At 50.6% G+C, this 12,500-nt stretch overlaps 2 protein-coding genes and 1 long non-coding RNA gene across 5 annotated transcripts in view; 1 reads left to right on the forward strand and 2 right to left on the reverse strand.

Annotated features, from left to right (window-relative positions):
- Window positions 1–8,266, reverse strand: part of klhdc3l (kelch domain containing 3-like) — an 8,470-nt gene extending 204 nt beyond the window's left edge. The window contains exons 1-8 of the mRNA XM_076017381.1: window positions 8,191–8,266; window positions 5,561–5,746; window positions 5,037–5,119; window positions 4,496–4,574; window positions 3,648–3,697; window positions 3,365–3,485; window positions 2,387–2,588; window positions 1–890 (exon numbers count right to left, since the gene is read on the reverse strand). The exon at window positions 1–890 is cut by the window's left edge and continues 204 nt beyond it. Coding sequence (XP_075873496.1) covers window positions 197–890; window positions 2,387–2,588; window positions 3,365–3,485; window positions 3,648–3,697; window positions 4,496–4,574; window positions 5,037–5,119; window positions 5,561–5,738 — 1,407 coding nt within the window. The 5' untranslated portion in view covers window positions 5,739–5,746; window positions 8,191–8,266 and the 3' untranslated portion in view covers window positions 1–196. The remainder of the gene's footprint in view (window positions 891–2,386; window positions 2,589–3,364; window positions 3,486–3,647; window positions 3,698–4,495; window positions 4,575–5,036; window positions 5,120–5,560; window positions 5,747–8,190) is intronic.
- Window positions 878–1,959, forward strand: LOC142882580 (uncharacterized). 3 transcript variants are annotated; one of them, XR_012925811.1, is made up of 6 exons: window positions 878–1,112; window positions 1,215–1,339; window positions 1,384–1,441; window positions 1,523–1,695; window positions 1,767–1,830; window positions 1,875–1,959. It is a non-coding gene; the product is annotated as an uncharacterized LOC142882580 (long non-coding RNA). The 3 variants fall into 3 exon arrangements; XR_012925809.1 differs by having other exon boundaries at window positions 1,075–1,173; window positions 1,255–1,339; XR_012925810.1 differs by having other exon boundaries at window positions 1,075–1,173; window positions 1,255–1,339; window positions 1,523–1,624; window positions 1,726–1,830.
- Window positions 8,267–11,337: 3,071 nt separating the features above from the next.
- Window positions 11,338–12,500, reverse strand: part of slc10a2 (solute carrier family 10 member 2) — a 3,159-nt gene continuing 1,996 nt past the window's right edge. The window contains exon 6 of the mRNA XM_076017380.1: window positions 11,338–11,531. Coding sequence (XP_075873495.1) covers window positions 11,338–11,531 — 194 coding nt within the window. The remainder of the gene's footprint in view (window positions 11,532–12,500) is intronic.

Raw genomic sequence — 12,500 nt, forward strand, 5'->3', positions numbered from 1 at the left:
TCAAAATATTTACAAAAATACGTTTTTCAATATAACTTCTTATTTACAGAGGTGTGTAAAAATACCACCTTCAACACTGATGCTTTTTTCCCCTTTGTTTTGTTTTTGTTTTAATAAACCAATATTAATACTCGTGTGTCCAGTCCCTCCCTCCCTCCGTCCGTCCGTCCGTCCGTCCGTCTGTCCGTCAGCACTGCTAGGACTCACTCAGAGTCATCTGCCACACGGAGATGGGGCTGTGGATGCTGCAGGGTCGGCCTCCCAGCACCAGCAGCAGGTCAGGGAGGTGCTGCCTCACGTCTCCTCCCTCCTCCTCTGCCTCCTCCAGCTCCTCCGCCTCCACCTCCTCCTCCAGCTCCTCCTCCAGCTCCTCCTCCATGCTGTGTGTCCTGAAAGCCTTGTTCTGAAAAGTCAGACAGCTGATGATCTTCTGCGCTCCACCAACGCCATCTCCTCCTCCTCCCATCTCCTCCGAGCTGCTCTTGGGTGTGAAGGTCTCCAGCTCGATGGCCTCCTCCTCCTGCTCCTCCTCCTCCGTCGCCACCGCCGACCCCAGGAAGGTCAGCGGCGCCGGAAAGCACTTGTTCTTGAAGGGACGCCGCCTGCTGTCCTGCAGCTGAGCGGTGGAGGAGCTGCAGCTGCTGCTGCTGCTGCTGCTGCTGGAGCTGGAGGTGGAGCTGTAACCCAGACCCAGGCCTGCACAGCAGTGGTGGATCCTCTCCGGGGGGGCGGAGCCAGGGAGGGCGGCCACCTGTGTCCAGGTGTAGCTGCTGAAGCTGTAGCGCCACAGGCTGCTCTGGGGGGCGCTCTGGCTCTCACCGCCTCCAAACAGCAGCATGGAGTCCCTGTAGGCCACGGCCGAGTGGCCCGTCAGCCTGGAGGGGCCCCACCTGCAGGACCACCAGGGAGAGAGCGGCGTTACCAGCAGGAAGGAAGTCACCACACAACCCTGACTGAAGGCATCGTCCAGCTGGACAGCAGAGGACACACACTTCCTTCCTTCCTCTCTCCCTCCCTCCCTCCCAGAAGTTGGCCCACCCCTGTCTAGGTGGTTCTAGGAAGTTCTAGGTGGTTCTGGGGGGATTCTGGGTGGTAGTTCTGGGTTGATCTAGGTGATTCTGAGATGTTCTAGGTGGTACCAGGAAGTTCTAGGTGGTTCTGGGGTGGTACTAGGTAGTTCTATGATAGTTCTAGGTAGTTATGGGTTGATCTAGGTGGTTCTACGAAGTTCTAGGTGGTTCTGGGTGGTACTAGGTAGTTCTATGGTGGTTCTAGGTAGTTATGTGGCAGTTCTGGGTGGTTTTAGGTAGTTCTGGGTTGATCTAGGTGGTTCTAAGAAGTAGTTCTATGGTGGTTCTAGGTAGTTATGGGTTGATATAGGAGATTCTAAGAAGTTCTAGGTGGTACTAGGTAGTTCTAGGTGGTTCTGGGGTGGTACTAGGTAGTTCTATGATAGTTCTAGGTAGTTATGGGTTGATCTAGGTGGTTCTACAAAGTTCTAGGTGGTTCTGGGTGGTACTAGGTAGGTCTATGGTGGTTCTAGGTGGTTCTAGGTAGTTATGTGGCAGTTCTTGGTGGGTTTAGGTAGTTCTGGGTTGATCTAGGTGGTTCTAAGAAGTTCTAGGTGGTACTAGGAAGTTCTAGGTTGTTCTGGGTGGTACTAGGTAGTTCTATGATAGTTCTAGGTAGTTATGGGTTGATCTAGGTGGCTCTGCGAAGTTCTAGGTGGTTCTGGGTGGTACTAGGGAGTTCAATGGTGGTTCTAGGTAGTTATGTGGCGGTTCTGGGTGGTTTTAGGTAGTTCTGGGTTGATCTATGTGGTTCTAAGAAGTAGTTCTATGGTGGTTCTAGGTAGTTATGGGTTGATATAGGAGATTCTAAGAAGTTCTAAGTGGTACTAGGTAGTTCTAGGTGGTTCTGGGGTGGTACTAGGTAGTTATGTGGTGGTTCTGGGTGGTTTTAGGTAGTTCTGGGTTGATCTATGTGGTTCTAGGAAATGCTGGGTGCTTCTGTGATTGTTCTAGGTGGGTCTAGGCTAGCTATGGGTAAACTATGAAAATGCAAACTATGTTGTTTCCTCCTGTAAGGTGGCTCACCAAAACACTTCATCCATCTGCTGCTGCTCCGCTACCCCTCTGTCAAAATGCATGACCCATCGTGGCCCCACCAGTCAAACAGTTGGCCCTCCCCTGCTGTAGCGCCTCATGATCCTGGCTAACACCACAGCCAGTGTGAAAAAAAGTTTTTTATCGAATAAAATTGAAATCAACTACTTAGAGCTGCAGGATTAACCCTAAATATAATCTCCTCATCTCCATTTACACTTGCGGTGACAGCTACAGTCTGGAGGAGGACTAAACAGTCGCTCATCTGTCAGCTGACTGGCCTGTTTCTGAGGGAGCTCCAGGTGTGGCTGCCGGAGCTCCACCTCCACAGGTCCCGCTGCTCCCTGAGGCCCTTCAGGCCCCCGAACAGGTACATGCAGCCCTGGTGGGCCACGGCCGAGTGGCTGTGTCTGGGGCCGGGGCCCAGCGGTGAGGGGCCCTGAGGGGCCGGAGCCTTGCTCAGCAGGGACCAGCACAGGCTGTCTGCAGGAGGGACACACACACACACACACACACACACACACACACAAGGTTACTGAAGAGTTGCTGTAATTTGTCCGTGGCTGTGTTTCCGTGAGCCCGAGAACTGAGCAGAACCTGAACCTGGTGTGTAAAGGTAAAGTTCAGCTTAGCGATGCTAGCCACCGCCATTAGCACTGGCTTACAAATGTTTGCAGGGAGAGATCGACGGAGCTGAGCGATGCCGAGTCAGAAACAGCAGGGGGCGAGAGAGAGAGAGAGAGAGAGAGAGAGAGAGAGAGAGAGAAAGAGAGAGAGAGCAACAGAGGGAGAGAGAGAGAGAGAGAGAGAGAGAGAGAGAGAGAGCAACAGAGAGAGAGAGAGAGAGAGAGAGAGAGAGAGAGAGAGAGAGAGAAAGAGAGAGAGAGAGAGAGAGAGAGAGAGAGCGCAACAGAGAGAGAGAGCAACAGAGGGAGAGAGAGAGCAACAGAGAGAGAAAGAGAGAGAGAGAGAGAGAGAGAGAGAGCGCAACAGAGGGAGAGAGAGAGAGAGAGAGAGAGAGAGAGAGAGAAAGAGAGAGAGAGAGCAACAGAGAGAGAGAGAGAGAGAGAGAGAGAGAGAAAGAGAGAGAGAGAGAGAGAGAGAGAGAGCGCAACAGAGAGAGAGAGCAACAGAGGGAGAGAGAGAGCAACAGAGAGAGAAAGAGAGAGAGAGAGCAACAGAGGGAGAGAGAGAGCAACAGAGAGAGAGAGAGAGAGAGAGAGAGAGAGAGAGATGCTTCCTGCCGGGTGCAAACTGACCAAAGTCCAGCCTCCAGAACTCCTGCGAGGAGCCCTTCATGTCCACCAGGCCTCCGTACAGCAGCATGGCCGAGCCCAGCGCCACGGCGCTGTGGGCCTTCCTGTTGGACGGAGTGTGGGCCTGCACGCACACACACACACACACGCGCACACACACACACACACACACACACACACACACACACACACACACACACACACACACACACACACACACACACACAGAGTGAGTTGCTGCAGCCCTGCCCTGCCCTGCTCTCAGCCCAGGTCTCCTGCTGTGTACCTGGCAGGAGGAGGAGCTCCTCCCTCCACACTGGAGCCACTTCTGCTTGGCTGAAACAGAAACACACCATGGACAGACACGGTCAATATTTATCAATACAAACCATCAATAAAAACCACAAAGCAGAAGAAGTGAAAGCTGCAGGCAGTCGCGACTCTTTTCGGCTCTGCAGGTGGCGCCGTTGGCCTGACCGGGTCGATGGGGACATTGAGATGCAGGTGAGGATCACGTGCACGCCTGGGTTTTGGTTCCGTGTCGCTACGACGTTCGTACTGTGCCGTGAGAATTTTTCTAGAGTGGGTATTGTTGGGTTTTTTTTTTTTGCCTGTTGGTGGCGCTATAGAGCACCTTTGAGTTTTCATTTTTGAATAAAAAAAAATGTTTTCACCGGTCCTGATTCTTAGGATGATAGATGATGATGAAGATCAAAAGCCAGGCAGCTCATGACCGTGATGTCACGTGAGGAACACTACAGCCCAGGTGTTGTTCCAGGTGGGTGGCGGTGTGGCAGGAACAAACACGCTGTGGTATTTTGACAAAGCAGGAAGTGTCCCGATACTTTTGTCCCAGGCTCTTTTCCCCTGCCTCCTGAGCGGGCGGGACGCGTTCTCCCCCTCAGCACCCGGCTGAGCCCAGGCTTATTTCATATCAGCGCGTCTATCAAGGACGGTGCGATACAATAACGACGTGGTTCAGGCTTTGGACGGCCAAGGAGCTCAGAGCGTGAGAGCGCCGTGGCATTTCTCCTCCTCCCCGGCAGCGGCGTGCAGCCACACGCTCAGAACCCCCGCCACTGCAGGGAAAACAAGCGCTCCCTGGGTTCCTGACTCCCTGGGTTCCTGGCTCACCGACGTGGTAGAGCCAGAGCGGAGAGGTGGGCCTGGTGTAGGCCGAGTCCAGCAGCCCCCCGAACACGTAGAGGACACCCTGGGGAGACACAGCAGCACCCCGGGGGGTGAGACACACGCTCTGCAGCACCACAACCATCCACAGCCAGACTGACACTAGTTTGTCAAGGTTAGGCCACATACTGAATCAACGCTTGTGGAATACGATGCAGTCGACAAGAAAGTGTGAAATTACTCAAACTAGTTTCATATTTTTAGATCAAACATTTTGTTTTCCTTTGTACCACAGTCTCCTATTCCTATGTCTTTGTACGCACGTTAGGAATAAACTCAGCAATTCAATTCAATTCAATTCAATTCAATTCAATTCATTATAATCTGAGTCTGGTTAAAACTTTTTCTGTCGGAAAAAAAAAAAGTGGGCAAATCAAACTAAATGGAGTGTGTGGAGGCAAACTACACCACACAACACAACTGGACCTCTACTGCACAGCGAGTGCGGTTACCACAGAGCAGCCACAGTTCAGGTGGACTTCAGTACCTCGTGGGCCACCATGGAGTGCTCATCCAGCTCCTCTGGTGCCGCCTCGCCGCTGCAGCTCAGCTCCGTCCACTCGTTGCACACTGGCGTTAGAGGTGACACAAAACACCATCGCCGTCATTCAAACCCTTCCTAGTGTGTGTGTGTGTGTGTGTGTGTGTGTGTCTCAATCCAGGCTCTGCATCCTTCCAAGGCTGCATTTGAAAGGAAGTGGCGTCACAGCACTGCGCGAAGGCTCCTCCCACTTCCCGAACCTCTGAAGGACGAACGCTATGAAAACGTCACTTCCGGGGTTGGCCAGCAGGAGGGAACGGCGGCGACGCAACCGGGAAGTACGCCCGAGGCTAGACCGTCCCGCGTGGTTACCGGCGAGGTGGGTTTGGGTCGGTCCTTCTGGGCCGGGTCCTTGGGAGGACGCTTCCTTCAGACGGAGGACGCTTCCTTCCAAGGATGCAGACCCTGGATTGAGACACAGTCTGTGTGTGTGTGTGTGTGTGTGTGTGTGTGTGTGTGTGTCTCCTCACCCACGCTGTACCTCCAGAAGTCCCTCCAGCAGCTGCCTCCTCGCCCTCCCAGCAGGTAGACGTGGCCGTCGCAGCAGCAGCAGGCGTGCTTGTAGCGGTCGCCTGGCGAGCGGCCGCTGCTCGGAGGCAGCCGAGACCACAGGGCCGGACCACCGCTCTCACCACTCTGGGAGGGCATGGTGCCACCTGCAACACACACACACACACACACACACACCAGGTGTGCTATATTTCAGTAAAATACCCAAATTCTGTTCCGGTTTTTTAACTCGTTAAAATTCAAAAAGCAAAAACGTCACAAAAAGACTTTAAGGTTCTGCAGATTTTAGCAAGTCCATGACAGATTCACCTTCGTTATAAAGGCTCACTCAGTACTGAGTGGGTATTGGTGATGCTGCCCATGAATTGACTTGGTATCAGATCCATACCAAATCTTGCAGTGTCGCTCGCACTCATCGCTACCTCTCATTGTCTGCGTATGGCAGAAAGGTTCTGACGCTCTCATCAGGCGGTTTCGCACACACACACACACACACACACACACAGCGATGCTCCTGGGATCCTGATTGGGCCCCACTGATCCCCGAGATCCTTGAGGAGATGCAAATTCCTGCTCGGAGCATTTTGAATAACGAGACGAGACACAGAAGGAAAACAAACTACCATCTCAATCCAACTACCATCTCACCTCCACCCTGCAAAACAGCACGACTCTCTCTCTCTCTCTCTCTCTCTCTGTCCCCCCCCCCCAGGTGCTAGTCAGCCTTGTTGTCGTGGTGGTGGAGTTTCCGCGCTCCTGCGGGAGTTGGGCGGAGCCTCAGAGGGCAGCAGCCTCGCCAACGCCACTCTGGAGAGCCGCTAAACGCTCTGCAGTCGCACAACGTCGCAGCACAACTTGAACCATCAAACAGGTGTGATGCTCATGAGGATGCAGTGTCACCACGAGACACCTTTGCACACGGTAACCTGAGTGTGGGGGACACGGGCCGGGGGGGGTGGGTTGGGTTCTTCCTGGTGGGTTCTGGTGCCTGGATGACTCAGTAGAAGCAGCGACGTCACCTCGCTCCTTCAAACACCACACCTCCTCCGAGCAGCTGAGCAGCACCGCTGTTTAGGTGACGAGCGTGCGTTCACAACGCGCCACGCTGACGAGTGTTTGTGATGACACGCGGTCCAGCGTGACCACACTCACCAGTGCAGTGGCCTGCCTGTGTCATAACACCGCTAGTTAAAACCCGTTCAAAGACAAATAAAAGGAATACGAGGAGAGAAACACCCAAGTGCAACAATAAAGGGTTTTCATAAAAGTGCTTTATGGAGCTCCTCCTCCTGCTCCTCCTCCTGCTCCTCCTGCTCCTCCTCCTGCTCCTCCTCCTATCACCATCATCATCCTGGACGTGAAGCAGCTGATGTGTGTGATCGCCGCCGTGCCAACCATGGCAGACGGATTGCAAAGCCGGATTGCAAAGCTCCGTTGAAAGTTGCGATAGAATCAGTTGCGGTCGCAGCGTATTGTGACACGCGAGGTTGCTCAGCAGCAAAGCACGACAAACACACAAATGTTGCAACTACTTTGAGGAAGACGCAGATTTAAGGGTAACAGCCAAGGACCGGGCAGGGGGGGGGGGGGGGGGATTTTCAAAATAAATACCGTCAATACTTTTGAGTATTGTCCCGTTTCTGTTTTCTTTCATAAACAGAAGTCCTGCTTTCATTGTCTTTCATTAAATAAAACTGAAAAGTTTGAGAGTTATTTTTTTGTTAACAATGAAAATTTGTTAACGTAGCCCAGGTGCTATTTAAGAATACATTTGTCCTGTAAGACTGAAACAAGAGGGCAAACATTTCGACAGTTACAGCAAGTTATAGCAATACACAACAACCACAACAACAACAACAGTCGCACACTATAGTTAGGAACACAAACGACTTACATTAACACAAGAGTGTTAAACGTTTCGGTAGCTAAAACAAACTTAAAAACAAGCACACGGCCCAACAGAACCGGTTCCTCAACGTGTGTGTGTGTGTGTGTGTGTGTGTGTGTGTAGTTGCTTCTAAATGGCACATCACTCCTTTCCATCCACGCAGAGGAGGAGGTCTACTGTAAATACACACACACACACACACACACACACTAGAAGGCGTGAGAGAGAGAGAGAGAGAGGGGGGGGGGGGGTTAGCCGCTCGCTGGCATGACAGCCGAGTTAGAAACGGAATGCGACCCGTTATTTAGCCGCGTCCCCTTTCGAGGGAAACACCCATCGCGGTTGACCTTCAATAATAATAATAATAATAATAATAATAAACAACACAAACAATGCATTGGCGAGTCTAACGCAGGAAAACATTCCCCTGAGTTTTCACGTCGATGACTTTAATAAAGTCCAGTCGACGGATGTGTTGGCTTGCTTGTTGGCACGGGAACAAGTGTTGAAGAAGAAGAAGAAGAAGAAGAGGTGGTGGTGATAGAAGAAGTAGTAGAAGAAGAAGAGGAGGAGGAAACGCGGGCAGAACGTGTGGAAGCGGACTGCTGTGCGGCGACTTTAGTCCACCGGCCAGAAAGAATTCGCCGCGGCGCTCTTTCTGCGTTGAAAAACACTTCCGCGAAGGATGAGACGATAACTTACGACAGCGCTTCCCTCGCTTTCGTCGTCGCCGCCTCAGCTACGCCGCTGTGCCGTCTACCTCCCCCCGGGGGGAGGGGGCAAGGGGAAAAGGGGGGACGAGCTGCCTTGTGCTGCGTTCAAGGCCTCGTCGGAAAGCGGGAAAAGGGCGCAAAAGAAAGTTGTCTAAACAACAACAAAAAAGAAGAAGAAGAAGAAGAAGAAGAGGATGATGAAGAAGAAGAAGTAGAGGATGATGAAGAAGAAGGTTTCAGAGGTTAAAAACGTATCTTTTGCAACGTGTGTGTTGTGCAACACGAGCCCTGTGCTGGGGAATCACGCCACGCGAGTTCCCCGAATGATAATGGGGAATGCGAGGTCAGTAGCCCGCTGTTGGGCGTTCATATGGGAATTCGTTCCGGTCTGACGTCACGCTCGACCGCAATCCGTTGACTTGGAACAGAAGTAGACTCACGCCGAAGCCCTCAGTGTGTTGAACCTTTCATCGCGGAACGACGTACAGAGTTGGCTCTGTTCGGGACCCGCTCCGTTCTCTTCTCGCTACAGTTCGCCATGTGCTGCTGTGTTTAGTGTTGCGTTCACTTCACTTTAGTTTACTCCGTTCATCATTGTACGCAATTGCATACAAATGGACGGATGACAAAGGATACAGCACACAACAACAATGATATTGAGTGAAGAGGTGTAGGCTGAAGCCTCAGCTTATGTTACCTCCCCCCTTTTTTTTTCTTTTTTTTTTTTTTGCATTCCTTGTAAGCGCCTCCCCCCAATCCCCCCCCCCCCCCAATATTCCAAAAACAAAAGGTTCTAATAAATAATTTCCATAAAGAGGCTCCTTATTCCTGAGTTTTATGTTTGGTTTTTAAACATTCTATTTTTTTATTTATTTTTATACCTAGCGTGAACTCCACATCCCACAGGTTCACCCCCTTTAACAGACACACGTCTGAAACATCTTGAAACATTCCCGATCCCCGGACTTCACATTGATTCTCTCTCTCTCTCTCTCTCTCTCTCTCTCTCTCAGCCTCTGAATACAGCCAGCAAGCAGGTCAGTGTGGACTTCAATTGATAAACAATGCAATCGTTGGTCCCAAAGAATCTGATGGATTCACAAGTCATACACTGGACGGTTAGTTTGGAATATGTATCCAACATATCTCACCCACACAGCAGGTAATGTATGGCACTATGAGAGAGAGTAGTGCAGCAGATGAACTGTAGTAGCTTTTGATTCAAGATGGGTTTACTTCTGTGTAATGTTTCAGTGGATTTGGACATTTTTGGTTTGAACATTATTAATATGCGGCGTCCAACATTTTTCTGGATTATTGATTTGCCGATGAGCAAATAAAATGAACTTTATTATCTTGCTTAAATTCAGTAAATTCCGGTGCGTGGCAGATTAGCCTGCTCACCCCTAACACACACACACACACACACAAAAAAAAAGATTGAATGACTGTTTCCTTTTTCTTTGCATTTCTTTGTACTTTTCAAACCTGGGCAGATAACGAGATGGTTGAACGTCCTGCAGTCAGTGAAGGAAGCCTGAGTGCAGTTTTGACGGGGAAAACGGGAGTTCTCAGAAGAAACAAGTGTTTACGATCACATGACGGCGGCCGTAGCGCAGAGTTGATGACTGCGAGTTCTCAATGTTCTCTTGCAGTTTGCACTTCGGAATACCGGACCACTTAAAATGTTATCACTTTACAGCCAATCGCGTCTGACCTTGAACGGAGATTGTGTGTGCGTTCTGTAAATGTTGAGCAGTTTCGCCCTGTCGTAATGGACAGAATCACCGCTCTTCCGTCCTCTCTCTCCAGGGAGCAGCTCTGACTCACCGTCACGTGTTTCCAAAGGCTGCCTCACTCACGCCGCTGGTTTTTCTCAATTCAATTTCAGTGAAAAGAGTGTACGCCGCATAAAGAGTTTAAAAACAGCTTTATTGTCGAGCATGGTATATGTTCATGTCAAAACACCGATTAGCAAACAAAAGTACAGTTATTAGCTATGACAGTGGAGATGCTGTGACAAACATTGTGTTTCCGTACACCGGACAAAAGATGACAAAACCTTCTGCAAGTGAAATCACATCGTGTACGTCACGTTCGCACAGAGGAGAGGAGAGGGAAAAAAAATAATAAGTTAGTGTGAAAACGTCTCATTAAATATACCACAAACATCAGACGACAGTTTGCTCGGTTCGGACACAACGTGGAGAAAAAAAAAATGCTTCCAAAGGAATTTCTTCAGGAAAACTCTGCATTGTCATGAGTTCATGAACACCTCGTCTTCCAACCTCCCGATGGGCAGTGAACAGGGCGCACACACACTTTTGCTGCTCCTTATCAGCCATTTCCACACAGTTGCAATCCACAGTTGAATACAAGCTACATAACATTCTGCACGTGTTGTCAAAGTATAAATACGTTGAGCCAAAAGCGCTCGGTGCTCAGTACAATAGTCGGTCCTGGAAACCAGTAGGTGACCGAGTCACCAGTGAGTCTATATATTGATCAGGGGCCAGGAACTACACACACAGTGACGCTGTTTTAATAGTTATATACACAAACGAAGCTGCTGCTGCTTGCAGTCCACCCCAGCACCTCAGCCAACGTGCTGCTGTTGTATCGTGGCCCTTGGTGCTGTTCAATCACTTTGAGTATTTGTCATGCATTTCTTTTATTCCCCTCAACAGGCGTCTTTTGCCAGGGCCTTATTGTACATACAAAAAAAAACATTTTCTGCTTACATAAAGTTCAATTAAATCAAATGAAATCAAATGAAATACATGAATAACTTAAGGAAGACGGGGGAGGTCGTTTCCCACCATGGTTGACCACGCAAATATTGAGGAGTGTGTGTGTGTGTGTGTGTGTGTGTGTGTGGGCACAACTCCGGCCTGCAGAGTGCAGTGTGTGCTCACAGCTCAGCTCGTGGTGGTGTTGGTGGTGGTGTTGGTGGTGGTGTTGGTGGTGTTGGTGGGTGTGCGATGTGGAATTGGAGAGTCGGGGCCTCATCCAGGCACAGCAGGGGGCCGGACTGATAAATGACTCGGTTGCTATCGTTGCTGCTGTCGCTCCTTCACGTGAGAGCAGAGTCGGTTACCCGTGCACGAGCCCGATCCGTTTCAATTGGCACAGCGCCTCACAGTTTGGTGTTCTTGCCGCTGTCTCTGCTTTTCTCTCTGTCGCCATCGCGGCCGTCGTCCTCTTCGTCATTCTCGTACACTTGGTTGTCCAAAGCAAAGTCCTTGACTTTCCCCTGATCGCCTTCCAGCGCGGCCTCGCCGTCGGCGTCGGCGTCGCCTCCCCCACAGTGCCTCTTATAGCACTGGTAGCCTGTCAGGGTGCAAACATGGGACACCGTCACTTTGATGAACCAGCAAAGGGTGCAATGTTGGGCAAACAGCAGCAGCAGCAGCAGCAGCAACAGAATATAATATTTGCCCAAGCATGGGGGAAAAAAAAAGAAGAAGAAGAAGAAGAAGAAGAAGAATTATCAGCGCGCAGGAAACACTACGATCACAATCACACATCGTAACAACAATGGCTCTTGGCTGGCAACAAATTATACGAGCTATAAGTGAACTTCTTATCAAAGACTTTACTGCTGATGCTTTTGGCCTTTGTTCTCTGATCTCACTGGACCTCACCGTCTTTACAGGCATTCTTTTTCAATACCTATAAAAAAAAAAAAGGGCTCAGGCAGCTTAACGCAAATTAGTGCGAGGGGGTGATTGCATAACACGATGGGGGACAATTATGCAAAGCACCTGGTAGTGCCGCTGTGCCTCTGAACACCGACCGGTACCGGTACTGATGCCCGGCTCAAGCGCTCGACTCATACTCATCAAAACATGTGTCAACGCCACCACAGACCGCGATGCCAATTCTCTTCAATCTGTGTTTGCGCTGCACTGAAACTCGTGACAGTCACATGTTGCAGACAAGCAGGCTGAGGGAGATTGTTCACATAACAGCAGAACATCTGTGCGTCGGTGTCGGCGAGTACTGAAATGCGAGTAGACTCTCCTCGTACTCTCCTCGTACTGTGAGGAAGTGGTGTCTGTCCATCCCCACTGAACACACACAGTCCATCCAACCAGAGACCCGCTGTGGTCCCGAATGAACCCGAACCCTCACCCTCACCCTCACTAACCCTCCGCCTCAGTCATCCCTCCCTGACACTTTCATCCTGGTCTTTGCTGTGTATTACTGTCTCCTACTCTCCTGTGGCCCTCTTTTTTTACATATTATGACTCTTGTGTCCCTTTTGCGTGCTTTTTACGGGTCTTAACATCAGGCCGG

The sequence above is a fragment of the Nelusetta ayraudi genome, unplaced genomic scaffold (assembly GCF_046127955.1).
Source record: "Nelusetta ayraudi isolate G7.1 ecotype Tasmania unplaced genomic scaffold, CSIRO-AGI_Nayr_v1 ptg000334l, whole genome shotgun sequence".
NCBI classification, from domain to species: domain Eukaryota; kingdom Metazoa; phylum Chordata; class Actinopteri; order Tetraodontiformes; family Monacanthidae; genus Nelusetta; species Nelusetta ayraudi.